General features: G+C 34.1%; 1 protein-coding gene across 1 annotated transcript; it reads right to left on the bottom strand.

Moving 5' to 3' along the window:
* Positions 1-2,829: 2,829 nt before the first annotated feature.
* Positions 2,830-14,476, bottom strand: LOC145615682 (protein transport Sec1a-like). The gene is made up of 22 exons (XM_081670740.1): positions 14,256-14,476; positions 13,175-13,227; positions 12,183-12,264; positions 11,317-11,395; positions 9,968-10,018; positions 9,767-9,863; positions 9,646-9,678; positions 8,990-9,118; positions 7,911-8,093; positions 7,753-7,836; positions 7,562-7,660; positions 7,402-7,478; positions 6,649-6,745; positions 6,048-6,173; positions 5,850-5,945; positions 5,455-5,574; positions 5,268-5,348; positions 4,335-4,534; positions 4,124-4,214; positions 3,943-4,032; positions 3,509-3,686; positions 2,830-2,912 (listed from the first exon to the last, which is right to left on the bottom strand). Exons 1-22 carry the CDS (start codon positions 14,341-14,343, stop codon positions 2,830-2,832), a joined length of 2,217 nt encoding a protein of 738 aa, XP_081526866.1. The 5' UTR covers positions 14,344-14,476.
* Between the last annotated feature and the right edge of the window lie 1,472 nt (positions 14,477-15,948).

The raw sequence follows: 15,948 nt of genomic DNA, 5'->3' as shown, positions 1-15,948 counted from the left end.
TCTTCTCCCGCCGATAATTGTCTTCAACTACCGGTACTAATATCCGATAGGTGATAGTAATTACTGAATGAAGGAACAAGTACATGGCCAAAGTTACTGATTCCTTTGGCCTTGGCCAGCAGTCAACTTGGGCTGCCGGATGGAGATCGAAGACGGTAGGTCGGTAGCAGTACCCTCTTGATTCTCTTTTTTCCAGTTTTCAAGTATCGAAAAGAACAAGATTAATAATTATATAGATGATATGGAGAACCACACACATATCATAAAATTACTGTGAACCATGAGTGTACGTTGACTTGTCGTAGAACATAAATTATTTCTTAAATGGGGAAGAAGCTCACTGTTGATTAGTTGCATTTATGGTTTGATGATACTCCTTAGCAGCAGGTACAGGAAGAAATAGATTGGGGGTTATTATTATTTTAAGGGTAATTTGGTCATTTGAGTTTAATAAGTTTTTTTATCTTTTCTGCATTTAGGTTATTTTGTACTGCATTTAGTATTTGTGTAACACATAACTTGATAACTGAATAACTTAAACTTCTATTGAAAATAACATAAGATATTAAACAAAATAACAACTTAACTCAAAGGTTAAGTAGAATAATAAAGGATACATTAAAATAACAAAACAGCACAAATTTAGGATTTCATTAAGATAACACATAATAAAAATAAAATAACATTAGGCTTAAAACAAAAATATCATCATTTATGAAACAAATTAAAAAAATGGTGTTTTAGAAAAACGTTAAATAATTCTGCCAAAACAAATCTACTTTCAAAAACTAAAACAACACATGATGATCAACCCAAAATAATATTAGATTGTAAGTAGAATAACATTAGATATTAAGCAAATAACATCATTTTAAAGAATAATATTAACAAATTAAAACACATTTTAGAAATATAGATCTGACTTCACAATCAAAATAACATAATATGCGATGCTGAATAACATAAGCCTAGAAACAAAATTGATCAAATAATAAGAACTTATCTATCATTTTTGTTTTCAAATATGCAATTTCATCTAGTTTTTCATTATCATTTAATTGGTTTACCATACTTGCTTGTTTTAATTGCAAATTTCATGTTATAAATGTACAATTGCAAAATAATTTATAGATAAAATTAAACAAATACTTACTTCCCTTGATATACATTTCGCTAATTTATGTTGTTTTTGGACATGATCTTGAAGTTGAATTTGGCCTTTAATGGACAAGAAATTTGTAGGAGTAGTTCAAATGGAGAGAGAAAGTGAAAGTAGTGGAGTAGAAATGAAATGATTTGATTTTTTTCATCTACCTTTCTTTTATATATGGAGTTAGTTTCATGTTATTTGTTTTTCCTAGGTTGTTATTTTGTCAAATTAGCCTTGCATGCTTTAATTTTGTTTACTGGGTTTTAATCCCATATATTAGATTGGGCTGGGCCCTGGAGTACAATACTAGGAGTACCTAATACTAATTGGTGTCGTGGGAGTGATTAGTAAATGTCTAATTTGGTAAATATGTACTTTGTAAATAACTTGATTACCACGTGGTGTTGCTTTCTAGATTTTCCACGTGGTGCTTGTTTAATGGCTGTTACAGAACACTTTATTACCACGTCAGCAATTTTTTGGTGAACTAAAGGAAAGTTTTAGCTAAAACAAGAAAAAGTTAAAACTTCACTAAGTAAACTTAAGTAAATTATCAACGTTTTTACTAAGTAAACTATGAAAATTTAATTTTCAGATAAGGTCAAGCTACTCAACTCAGGTCATATAATAAAAAGACCTGAAAAATTTTCTGGATTGTCTTAATAATGATGACAAGCATATCTAATTTATCAACCCTATTAATTTCTCAATAGTAATACTTGATTGGGAATTCACATTCATGTTTAATTCATGTTTAACAATGAAGGATTTACACTTTTGGATTAAGTGAATGTAAAGGGTGGAGTTATGTGAGTAAGACTCATTTACATATGGATTATGACATTTGACTCAATCGTCAATATACCTTGCGAAGATCACCATTTAGCGCTATTGACAACCTCTCATAATTGTAAGGAACTCCGTTTGGTGTTGGTACACCACTATAGTTCATAATCCCTCAATCCCTTTTTGTGCACCAAGGACCGACTTTATTATGTGAGAACTTTTTGGGTCAAATGGTGCAAACAATAAGGGACGGAGGGAGTAGTCTTGTACTACTTTTGTCTTTTATTTAAGTGTTTCAGATTGACTTTTACACTATGCACAATTTCACATACACAACTTTGACCAATGTGTTAGCTTTATGCAAATCTTTAGGCAAATACTTAAGGTGAATTCCCCCACCATCTCTACAGGCAAGCTTGGTGTGTCAATATTGAATTTGTGTCTGAAAGTTTATTCTACTTGATGCTTTTGATATATTTGAAATATACAGTACATATTTGCTGTTGGATTGGGTGTGCTGTTAGTGAACTGATTTACTGTTGTAATAACAACTTAACACCATAAAGTTTTTAGATAAATAGACATGCTTTAAAATACCAGTTAAATAGAGCATACACAGCTGCAAGAATGTTTTGATCTCTGGCACTCTTAATTAAGTGATCCTGAGAGACAGAACTTTGATGATGTAATCTTGTAATACTGTTTTACAACACTTTTCTAATAAAGTTGCCTACTATTTCCTTACAATGAATGTTAGTGTAGTTCTTTAACATCACTAGTATGTCGATTTTTTCTAATATCTGATGTACTTTACTTCCACTAAAATGGAAGAGAGAATATTAGAAAGAATTAACATCCTTAGTATCTACCTGTGCTAATCTGAAAATCAGCCTCTACAGTGATGATGCAGCAGCTATTTTGCTGTAAGAACTCCCGCTTTTTACAGTTGCTGGAGGAAAGCAGCAGAACAAAATGGCTACAAAATATTGATGATCATTCATAACATAAGCATCTTTGTCACTTCTTGAAACTGCTGAAGGAAGATGCTCAAATTCTAAGGCCGTCTAGAGAGAGACCTTTTCCTGTGAATTGCTTGAGCTTCTGCAGGGAAAAAAAAAAGAAAAGAAAAAAAAAAAAGAAGAAGAAACGAAACATTAGCTACTGAAAATGACTTGAAAAAAAAAAAAAAATCAAATCAATGTGCGATTAGTGAGACTGCAACTGTTGAATTTTGCATTTTGCATTTTGCATGTCTTGAAAGCTTAATGCAACTTCAATTTAGGAAGGATTTTTATTGAGGGAGAAGAGTTCTGCAGAGAACCAAGATGGTTGTATTTAAACATTTATAATCACTAGATTAGCAAGAGCATTAACAAGTAACAATGGCAAAGCAATGAAGAAACTGAAAAGGGTCGATCAGAAGGGAGACAATTGCTCAAACAAATACTCCATCATCCAAAATAATTAAATTTTCTTTTTTGACAACAATAATTAAAATTTCTCAAAACCATGTAATTAAGACATGATTTCTCTTAATAAAGCCTCTTATAATAATTGGACCATTCCCATTACCCTCAATCTCCCCACAATCTGAAGTAAAAGTAAGATCTTTTACCAGACATCTCAATATCTCACAGTAGTATTTCAAAATTATAGCCTGACGGAGGAAGTATACAAGGAGCACATGAAGCTTTTGAATTGTAGATTTACAAACTTGGGAAAGCAAAATTATGTAACTTTTAATAAGATACTAAAAACATAAAAGGTCTTTCACATGGTAGATTTTACATTGGTTAAAATTGGGTAGAGACGAACATCTGGGAGGAGGCGGGGGTGGGGGGAACGAGCATTACCATAAAGGCATAAACACTTTCATGTTCCCTATAGGCTGGGCTGTTAAAGTATTTGAAATTCAGGATAAACCAAGGGAAGCTCAAGAGAGTCTTCTTAAATACATAAATCATTATTATGCATGCCTCCAAAAGATAGATGCAAGAGATATGTACCGTAATATATTTTGGAGGATCATCTATACTCGTTGCACCAAGTACAATTTCCCTCCTAAGTTTTGAAGTGAGTTTGTAACAAGTTCGTATCTGAGAAAAATGTGATACAATATCTTCAGGAAATGAATCAAGCCCAACGATTACAACGTACCAGAAGCAAGAAGGCAGCCAAGAATTTTACCTCAGATCTAGTAGCTCCTCCAAGGATAAATATGAAAATACGTGATCCCATCATCTTAAAGTCATTGGGCGAATTTCTCAATACCGAGTCACTGAAAAGGACCAAAAAATTTACAGAAATTAAGACTACAATCAATAAAATCTGATTGCTTCTATATCTCATGGTCCTAAGTAAAAAAATAGAGCTTATAGAATGATGAGAACTGCAGTACCTGCTTCCATCTTCAGAACTATGAGGGCGAGCCCATGTTGCAGTTCGTCTTGACCTCATCGAACGTGGACCAGTTTTCGTGGTTGTGCTGGCAGAAACACTCTGAGTTTGATTGCGTTCTCTGTTGATTGGAGTTGGCTCATTAATGTATTGATATTCATTCTTTGACAACTCACCTTTGTGCACATTCTCTAGGAGTTCCTGGAAAATTTTAAAAAGTTTTTTTAATTTTCTCAAGGTTCCTGAAGAATAATGAAGAGGAGTTCTTTTATCCAACTTTGTAAGCATAAATTGCTACATGATTCAAACATATGAGGCTCAACCCATAAAATAAGTGTTTGTTTAATGCATTTATCTTTAGTATGCATGAAATGCAAGGACGAAGATTGTGGTTAATAAGCTTTTTATTACAGTAGTCAGACTCAAGTACAAGTGCTGAACTACAGTATAAACCCTGGTGTCAAACTGTCAAACTAAGTCATCACGTGAAACATTTGCATATCATTGGTCCCGAAAAATGTTATAGTTTATTATCATGTGTGAATATTGAGTGTTCATCATCAGTGTGTGTGTGTGTGTGTGTGTGTGTGTGTGTGACTGTGTGTTAGGAGAGAGAGTAACAAAGCTTTGATGAATTACAAAACACCAAAGAGCAGATAGATGGAAAATCAAAGCACTATATGGTCTGCATCCAATTTAGTCAGGTTGATGCCATAGTTTTGTTCAGAAGTAGATGATCAATTTGCTATGGAAGAGATAATTAAAAAGGGATATCCCCAAAGAAACATATTTAACATACTCCTATTCCATATTTCCATTTGATAAGCATTTAATGTCAAGGAGGTATTAAAAGTGGCACATTCAATCTGCTTGATGAAAAAAAAGTAAAATGAATTTGACAAAAGTGTGCTTTTAAAAAAAAAAAAAAAAATACCTCTAGCATAGGATAAAATTTGGATAATGCCCAAGTTTCCTCCTCTGCATTGGTTCTATCTTTTCTAGCAGCAATTTTCTTCTGTTGATGGATAGATAAGGAAAAAGAAAGAACAGTTAACATAGATAGAACCAACGCAAGTCAGTTGAGTATTTCTTGTAAAAAGTCAAAATTCCACTCATATTACCCTCTGACCATCAAATGTTAGAGAGAAACTTCCACTTGTTTTCTTCTTAATGATTGCTGATCCAGCAAGCAGTCTCATATTTTTTACAGCCTTCACATCCTCTGCCGACAACTTGGCTAACTGCAACAAAGCAAATAATGTTTTTTAATTGTCATTATTTTTATCAGTGCTTATATAAAAGTAACTACTACGTATATAAGCGGAGATAATGGAAAGATTTCCTCCGGAAGAGGCTTTCCGGCCGATTGTCCTCAGCCGAAGGAAGTAAGAATGAAGACTGGCCTCATGATAGAAGAGGGCAGCAGCAGGGCAAGCTTCTTGAGATTTTATTACATCTACTCTAAAGGGTATCAGAATTGAGCAACTGGCATGATGCAATTGGAGTCTCCTCCTACCTGCATTATCTTTGAGGCCTTGTCTCCTTCAAACTTATCAGGGTGCACGCATGCATAAATCATCAACAACCGCAGTTTATTCTCAGAAGAAGCATCCTGGATAAAGTGAAAGCAACAAAAAAGAAAAAGGTTATACAAGAACTATATACGCCATTTGTTATGCAGATTCTACTATTCAAGCACAGGTGCATATAAAACCTGATGTGCCCTTAAAAAGGTGATGATCTCCTTCGTTCCTGCATCTCCAAAGACTATATCCTGTTCCAGCTGCCCAAGTTCTCGAAGCCCCATATCTCTTATAATTTGATTTATTTTTCCAGCAATCTGCACCAAAAATAACAACAGTTAGCACTCAAACTCTAGTAGATCATTATGCATAACACTGGGAGTTCTCCTGCTGTATCTATACGTTCTCAATCAGCTGAAATCCTGACAACTTTGTACCATGACTACAAGGATCTCTTTTCTTGCACCTAGAAAGTATAAATTTTCATTTCTAATTGGGTTATGCACAATCCACAAGTAATGAAATGCTCAATCTTATATTCATGTGAATAATTAATGGCTTAGTTGAAATAGCTTAAGCTTCACAAAGTCCTTAATGGTCTTCAAGGCCTACTATACCTTTCAAACATGAACCAAATCACTGTATTAATCTTGCATTATGACTGAAGGTGTCTACTGTTGCATTGATTAGATAGTTACCAGTTCTCTGATTGACTTTTAAAACTTTGGAGTTAACAGTTTTCTAGAGAGTAATTCAGCTTTGAGCACAATAGGCTTGCAGTTTAAAACTAACCTCAACATGTAAAGAAAGTTTCTCCATTTGTTCAGTGTACTGTGGCAAAGCTTGAACCATCTTTTGCAAATCTCGTGTAGAAAGTTCTGCTCCATCTCTACATAAAGTCAATAATCTATGTGAATTCTTGATGAAATTTAACAGCACTGACTTATTCAAATTCAAGATATTGAAAGACAATAAATCATGACGTGGATTATAAACCTGAGTCTATAGGACGTAAGACGAAGTAATAAAGGTGCACCAGAAAAAGGCCAAGCAAAATAAAAAGTGCTGTACTTTCTCAACCATGAGGTCCATGACTATCAGCAGACATTGCTGTAGTTGAGCCAAGATACATGTTTTGGGCACTCAAGTAAAACAGCTCAAGTATAACAGATGACTGCATACAATAATTTTTTTCCCAGTCATATCCTCTTTATTTTTGGTGAGTTCTTGGATGACAGTTTAGCCAATCAACCAAAACTTGATTGGCAAAAACCATTTATGGAAAATGAGTGTTTTTCTTTTCCCTTTTTTGGTGGGTATTTATAAATTTATATCACGAACACATAAGCGTTAAATTACTTACAAAAACTCAAACTCAACACACACCAAAAGAAACAGCACCAAGCTCGCATTAAATTCTATGATGAAGGTTATGCTCCAATAGCAGATATTAACCATAAAACAAGAAGATAAGTTTGCAGATCATTTAACAGTATGTAAGAGAGTACTCCAAGAGCAACAAGGCATCAACAATATTTAAATAACCTTGAGGCTTGACTCAGTGTTGCAGCTTTGTTCTTTGATGCGAAGTTGGTCATTTTGTCATGCAGCCGTTCACTAGCCTGGGATATTGAATACTTAATTAAACTGTCCTGAGATTTAACAACTCAATTTGGTAAACAAATTTTCAGTCCAGGAAACGTACTTCTGCAATATGCAAATGGCGGATCTCTAGCCATACAGGATCACTGTCTTCCAAAAGAACTTCCTTTTTCTCAGGCTGACCAGTTGTTTTGTTAGTAACCTATGATAAAGCATAAATTAAGTTCACCATGAAACTTGCAAAAAAGAACATACAATAAAATGAAGTAAGGAACTACTTCGTATAAGACAAACCTCAAGCACCAATTTGTTCCCTTCCATTTCCAGCAAGTCGTGACACATGGCATCATATGTCCACTCATGTATCACTGGAGCAATCTGCATGTAAAAATTTCAAATGCTAAGTAATAAATATTAGAGCATGCAACAAGATATACAGTGAGAGCTCTAACCTGATCAACACCTCTATCCAGGATAAGTAGCTCGCATGTTTCTTTTTGGGGAAAATTGGGAATTGTGGATTTATATAACTTCAGACGGTCCCAAACTGCTGAAGCAAGCTTTGAAGGTATTAGTTCATGTGAAGATGCTGTATCAGGATCCTTTGCAGTTTGAAATCGTACATAGGGGAGCTCCTACAAAAATACATATTTAGTTCCTTACTGCATTATGTCAATCAGGAAACAATAATAAATATTAAATCTGATTCCATAACATGATGAGATGTTATATAAATGACTACACATCAGGAGTTGCTAATTAAATGATGATATGATAAATGATCCTTTAAAGTAAAAATGGAGGTCACTAAATATATTCTCTAAACACTTAAGAGAAAACAAATTTCATTGGTGTGTCCGGTAAGTAAAGATTGTCTGCCTTGTGCACTTAAGTTCATCGTTGTCTTGTACAATGCAATACATACTTATATTGCTCAGACTCATGCATCAAACTCGCAGAAAGTATCCAACAGAGATGAGAAACATTTCCATAATTCCTATACTGTAATTACACTCAAGTATCTCCTATTAGAGGTGTCCGATGCATGTCGACACGGGCACTGTCAGATGATTAGTGTATAAGAGTAACAGTAATGTATATGGTTAGTCTGTACCTCTAATATCCAAGTTATTTCTATACAAAGCCCTGATAAGAACTTGTCATAAATTAAATGTGCTTCACATCATGTTTGTCGCCTGGTCGGATCTTTACTAGTTTTTCAATCATCTACCGAAAAAAAAATAAACACTGGATAAGAAACTAACAACTGATAAACCAAGTCTTGACGTTGTGATCTAATCATAAAGGCTCAACTAGTTCCTTAAATCCAGTCAACGTATTCATCAAGGTATTACAGATTCACATGTTTGACTTGTAAATAGGGATATACATGAAACAGATCTAAAGCCTTCAAATTATTTAGATAGCGAATTACTAATCGAGATCTGCACCAAAGCTTCCAATGATACTGTTCAACTTGGAAAAGAGAAATGCATGAAGAAAACATGCGGCATACCCAGTTAACATGTACCTTTAATGAAGCAAAGACAGTTGCAATGCGGACTGCTAATGAATTCATACAAGCATCAAATTTCCGGCTATTTTGTGAATTTTCTCCAATAAAATCCTCCAAAGCTGAATCATGTTCAGTAACAAACACCTGTATCAATAGCATCTGGATGATTAAAAAAAATATGTCTCTGGCATTAACAAAGCAGAGGCAAGCAAAAAGACAGTAAGATGTTTTAAGGTAAGATGACATTAAAACATTAAGCTGAATAAATGTCAGAGATAAATTGGAAAGAAGGTTACCAAAATCGTATATTGTTACAAACATTAGATTCCTCCTCCCCACCCCTGCCACCCACCCCCCCTCCAATTGGCTAAAAGTTGGTCGACTTAACATTTGTTTAGCATGCAATAATACAAAGGAAGTTCTCCAAGTATTCAATGATTGATAAATGGAGCCTATCTCCTATGTAACTCAGATCTTCAATAGTGTCAAGCTCAATAAAAGTATCTCACATGGACACATAAAGTTTTTTCTGTTTTCTTATATATTTCAAGGACCACAGCCAAGTATCCTATGTATATAGAGTGTCAGATGCCTGTCAAACATAATTATGGCAAGAAAATTGTAGTGCCGGGACTCAGGAGTAGCAGAGCATGAAAGATATTCATTTTTACCTGGCTATCCACCGGGAAGAATTCCAAATTCATCTGCAACATGAATGAAGGAGTAAAAGACCATTAATGCATGACACTCAGATTGTTTGAATACATGAGTAAAAAGAAAAACGACCCTTACCTCTCTTAAAGCACCTATACGGGGTACCACACTCATATCGCTCTTGATGTGATTAAGTAATTCCTTCGGAACAGGTTGGCAAAAAAATACAAATGCCCTGGGACCAGAAACAAATGACAAAAACAAGCAGTTTAAGGGAAACAGACAGCAAATGACTTTTGAAAATCTAAGTATTTTAGGCATACTGGAAGCTTAACATACTTCTTGTACAGAGGTTCTCTTCCTGACATGTCAGACAAGAACATGACTATGCTGCAACAAAACAAGGAAAAAAAAAATTAGGCATATAGCAAGCAGGAATACCTTAAAAAGAAGTCTAGCAGCACATGAGGAAGTCCAGAATAAAACTTCTGACTACGCAGATTTTTGTTAAAAGGAAACTTCTCATTGTTACGATTATTATCATGCTAATTGTGATAAGTGATAACCGGTGTATTATTAATAATAATACAGTCATACGCATCTTAATACCTTTAAGGACACCTCTAACCTTGTTATTTGATATTGAACTTCAGAATACAGCAGACATTTTCATTTTTCACTTTACAAAAAGTATTTATATTCCTTAACAGATATTTTTAAGGGAAAGGAAATCAGGGAATGATAAAGTTAATGCCTACATTGACGAGTTTTTGGATATAAAAAATTAAAAAAAAAATAAAAAATAAAAAAACTATAGTTAACCTACAATCTCTAAGATACTAGCATCCCTCCTGTCCAAAAAAAAAAAAAAGATACTAGCATCCCTGCCCACTCAAAGAGACTAATAGAAGTCTGCATGGTCTGCTACATAAAAAAAGGCTTGAGAGCATAAACAGCCTTGATGAAGTTTCACTAGACAGGTTGCCCAAGAAAAGAGTGAGGTTTTGAATTTTGATAACGTCCACTTCCAAATTCCAAATATTTAGCACCAGATAGTCAAACTCTCTTTACAGTCCATGGAATCCCGGCCCATCACATAAAGCAACATGAAATAGTGTTTTGGCAAATTTTTTTCCCCCAAGCCATTAGGAAATCTGAAAGACAAGATCTCAAAGCCTTTGGCAACCACTTGACCACCACATATCTTGAAATGTAATGTATAGCACTTCCTTGCAATCGTCAACAAAAGTAGGTTGCTCACAGAATTAACTTTTACGTGATTGAAAAAGGAGAGCTCCACAAAGCAAACTCCCCAAATTATTTTGGTTCTAGGGAGTTTCTTTTTTTAGTAAATTTCCAAGAATTCATCATTATATTGTCTCCACAAACGCTATTCCATGTAGCCTAATGGGAGATCACTTAGAAAAGTCAGAAAGTCGGTATTCTTTCTATGAAAATTCTGATCAGATACAAAATTTATTATGCTTCAAGGAAAACACAATCAAGAGGCAGTTGAGCAACAAAATTGACCTAATTATATAACAGCAATTACAATTGCAGGAATTGCAGGTAGAAAGAATATTTTCAATCAGTATTTGGAGAGGGGGGGGGGGTCTTTTGGAAGTCTAAACAGTAACAGAGTATTCGAGATATCTTGGTGTTCGAAAAATGAATGGAGAAAAGCTTACTTTTCCTTTGTTGGCTGAATGAAATAAATAGCATCCAGAGAGGGAAGAGGTTGCCTTCTTCTAAATAGATCTTCTACCACTGCAGACAGAACAGTCATTAGAGCAATATAAAATTATAAACCACTGTAAGCTGAAGTCACAGATATAGCTTAAGATCATGACAGTGGCTTAGCATGAGCATTTGCACAATATATTTGCCCCAAATTATGCAATAAGAGTTACCATACGAAGCTGTCATATACTTATGAGCTTGTGTGATAGCCAAAAACAAAAGACCAGAACATTTCTTTAATGTAGTCAGAATTTCAATCAATTCAATGTTGACTGTCTTCAAACACCAAGATATGACACATTGGTAAGCACATAGGTGAGATTTGGGCTTGGTCAAAATGCATTGGAGAAGTGTTAGTATAGGAAATGCAATGGCTAAGAGAGATACATTCTGAACTGCTGATTTAGCTAACAGGCAAGACTTATGCCAGTCCCATGCAATATATTTATGAATCCAAAATTTAGTTTTTTAACATCTTCAATCACTAGTTCAGTTCAATATATATATATTTTGAACTAGGATAGACTAGTTCTGGAACAAATCCAAATAATGAAAAGTCAAATGTAGCCGACTATAGATGCTCAAATCATGTTTAGTGAACAGAAATTGACCAGAAGTGAAGGAAAAAATGAAATAAGATGTAGTAACCATTAGATGGAAGTCAGAAAACCTGAGATGAAAAAAGAACCAGATACTCTCTACATATACACTTGAATAGCAATATACTATCTATTTAAGTTCTCAAAAAAACTTAGGTAAGCATATTTGGCATTGTGATCCCTGGATTATATGCAGTAAAACAAAAGAAGCTTACATGAAACCCCTTGATCAGTGATATCAGCCATCTTGCATGACGATGACATGACCTTGACAGTGACTTTGTCCATAATCAGTACCTATGTAAAAAAAATGAATTCAAACACAGATTTTATATACTGCGTCACTGTGACATGATTGAATAAAAAGCATCATAAATAAAAGGGTTTCAATAGTTGCACAAAGAGTTTGTTAATCCACAGAGAATCAGAACAACTATCACAAAAACTCCCCCTGTCTTAAATTGAATGTCCCAGATGAAAAATCAATGTTTCTAAATTTTGACTAATAATTAATCTATAATCTATGTTAATCATTCAGTATTTCTTTAAAAGTAGTCTTTGTTCTGTATATCTTAGCTATTAGACTATGCATGATACTAATGGATTAAAACAACCTAAATGTGGACAAAAGGTCAATTCAAACTGTTAATTCAGGGCATAAAAGTAATGAGGAAAAACACAATATACTATGATATACTGCTTGTAGAGAAGTAAAATCCTCCCAGGCTCAAAGTTCATGGGACAGAGGCAATATAGACGGTCAAATTTAATCATAAACATTTGTCTTTGCTTGATTGCAACTCAGACAACTTCTGATCCTCAATTTCTTCAATGCATGATAGCATCTTATAGTGTGTCCTTAGTTCCTTACTTATAGCTTATTGCTAAATAATAAGACAGCAGGTCTAGAGCCTAGAAGGCTTTTGTTCTGTTCTTGAATCTTTCCAAGTAACAAAGAACATATACTAACAGAAATTTACAAATATACGAGTATATGATTTCCATGAAGCATGATGATTAATTGTTCTTAGCTCTTTGCTCTTTTTTTGCTTTTCGAACATAAATCCCCTGGTGTCTTCTGAGTAGATAACTTTTCAATAGAAGCTAAAAAGATATTGGAACTTTTACCCCCTTGGCATAATTCATATTGAAACTAATATATAAAACGTATTACATATAAAAATTAAGCAAACTGGATTAAACAAACCTTCCATGATTTTGATTCACTGGAAGTTGATTGAAGCATCTCGTATAATAACCCTGAAAACATCCATTGTAGAGTCATGAATCTACAACTAACAGAGAATTCTCACCAACCAATTGGAGCACTATGTTCTACTAGCATAGTTCAACTGGCATAGTGTCACAAGGACATGAGGTCAAATCCTTACGATAGACACATAAGTTTGGGATACGATTTATAAATTTAAAGATGTTTCGAGTAATGATTTAAATTTAAAGACTTGAGACATGTTGAACACTTGAAGGTGTACATAAATGAACTGATATCATCAAGTTCAACCTAGCACTTATACCTTAAAGGCTTAAAACATGGCTTAATTCCTTTATCAGCTTAATCGCAATGACTCACATTCTAAAAAAATCTATCATGACAATCAAGTAGACTTAATGTAACATGAGTTTCGAAAAAGCTGCCCATTTTTCTTTATTCTGTGACAATTGCACAAACAAGCTATATTCCTTAATTAACCATAACTTTCAAGTGAAATGGCAAGCAAATAATCCTAATACACACATAAATCATGTGTGCTAAGCGTGCATGGACAAAAATACGGTTAAAAAAAGTGTAAGCGCCGGCTGCACCTAACATAAAGTGCAACTAGCCACCTAGGTACACCATACACCCAATGGTAATTTTTGGTCGTTTTTAAATTCGTTGAGCAAAAAAATACTCCGTGAACCCTGGCACATAAGCACCATTATTGTATGGCGAATATTTGAAGGTGCAAATGAGCCACGGGTGCGTTATAAATGGAGGAGAGTACGTGTTCAAACCTACGACCCATTGTTAGTATTGTACACAGACCCTTCGTCTTAACCACTAGACCAAACAAATCAAAACATTGACAAATGATACACATTACACAATTTAGGTCGTAAATCGCAGATAAATTAGAGCATATTCACTCAACAAAATTAAAACAATGCTACACGTAACAATTTCACATGAAATTCAAAATTATATCTACCAAATGCTGGAAAAATCAAAATCGAATTACAAAAAAGAAATGATCAAAAATAGGTAAATTGAGAAGAGGAAAACGCACGGTCACGGCTAATCATGCGGAAATTCTTATAATCACCGGCGCCTTTTTGGGCGCGAACGGCGGCGAAGTCAGATTCCGACGCCGACATTGTTGAAATTTTTGAAGAAGGTTGTGTTAGGGAAGAATGGATAACAATGGCGGATTTTTTAGGAGAGAGAAAAAAAAGAGAGAGAAGAAATGAGGAGAAACGAGAAATGAGGCGGGGTGTTAGAGAAGTAGTTATTTTTGTGCGGGACATTCATAATTCATTGTTTGTTTTTGTTTTTGTTTTTGTCTTTGTCTATCTTCTTTCTTCGGTTAGTCGTTGACGACGTGTTGAGCAGTTTTTAGCTACTCCTTTCATTTCTTTATTTTGTTTGACCTCTGCCTCTAATCAATGTATGTGTTGTGTTTGGGCCTTTATGATAGAATGTCTGTGGGTTCGGGAATTGGGAATTTTGTGTGATGGATCGGGTTTGGATTGAGGAACATAACATGTTTAATAATTTACGTGATTATATTTTTTTTTTATTTTTTTGTGTTTTATCCGATTTAGTTTTTTTGGTTAATTTAGATTTAGGGATTAGTTCTGAATGGTTAGTGTTCAGTTTCCTTCCAATTGTTGTTACAGTGGATCAAATACGGGATCATAATTGTACTACTCCCTTAGTCCTTTAATACAATGCATCTTTCTCTTTATTATGTGAAAAATAAAGGCTCAAAAAAGGCATTATATTAAGGGACGGAGGGAGTATTTTTTTTAAGGTAGGGGAAATAATATTATAAAGCTCTTCTCACGATGGGAATTCCTAATGTAATCATAATTGTACTATTGAAAAGCCACATATGAAATTCAATATCAATTCGAGTAAACTACTTAAACATTGAATTTTTTGCATAAATGATTCATTGGCTTGAAGCCTTCAAGAATGAAGCAAATAATAACTGACAAGACCCCTTTGCCCAACATGATGTATGTAGAAATTATGGAGTATATCCTTGTATTTGCACTTAAACAAACATTCATATATTATTATACGGAGTACTTACCAAGCATAGCTTGGTCTAATTGTAAGGTTTGCATCTCACAACCATGAGTTTATAGGATCCTATTAAAGACACTTTGGGGTGGAGATTCCCTTACCCAACTCCCCCCATTTTAGAAGTGTATAGCCCGTTAATTCGGGCCGGAACTCCGGAAAGACCTATGAGAGGTTTCAGTCCGGTAGGGTCCTTCTCCTTACCAAAAAAAAAAAAAAAAACACAAATATTATTATACTCCCTTATATGGGTTAGATAAATTCATGAACTCATAATTGATATGACTTGACTTGAGCATTGAAACGACTTTTCCTAATTACCTATAAGTTAATTAGACTTAATTTTAAAGGAATTGTTTAAAAGCATGCCATTTTGGAATTTTGGGGTTGAATTTTTGTACACTTGTTCAGGATTCTTTGTTCTAGATCGAACATATATTGCCTAGTAGCCTTCAAGGATTAATGATCTAAGCAAATTATGTTGATACTGTAGAAATTATGAAAGCATATAATAATAAATGAGATTGTGCAAATCATATAAAACTTCCTTTCTATCTATTGGTTAAATAATAATAATTATTATGTAAGTATTAATTAAAATTCACGACATCATCATAGATAAATTTTTACCTAATACTTATGACATTGTAATATGAAACTTATCTACCAAACTA

The sequence above is a fragment of the Chenopodium album genome, chromosome 25 (assembly GCF_948465745.1).
Source record: "Chenopodium album chromosome 25, dcCheAlbu1.1, whole genome shotgun sequence".
NCBI classification, from domain to species: domain Eukaryota; kingdom Viridiplantae; phylum Streptophyta; class Magnoliopsida; order Caryophyllales; family Amaranthaceae; genus Chenopodium; species Chenopodium album.
The sequence above is the reverse complement of the archived record's forward strand: the minus strand, read 5'-3'. Positions and strand labels throughout refer to the sequence as shown.

Excerpts from the sequence above, each read along its gene's own strand:
- LOC145615682 (XM_081670740.1), bottom strand. The coding sequence starts at position 14,343 with ATGTCGGCGTCGGAATCTGACTTCGCCGCCGTTCGCGCCCAAAAAGGC. Across the intron at positions 8,094-8,989 it reads CTGTCTTTGCTTCATTAAAG|GAGCTCCCCTATGTACGATT; the intron begins GTACATGTTAAC and ends GTATTTTTGTAG. Across the intron at positions 4,215-4,334 it reads AGTTCTGAAGATGGAAGCAG|TGACTCGGTATTGAGAAATT; the intron begins GTACTGCAGTTC and ends GGTCCTTTTCAG.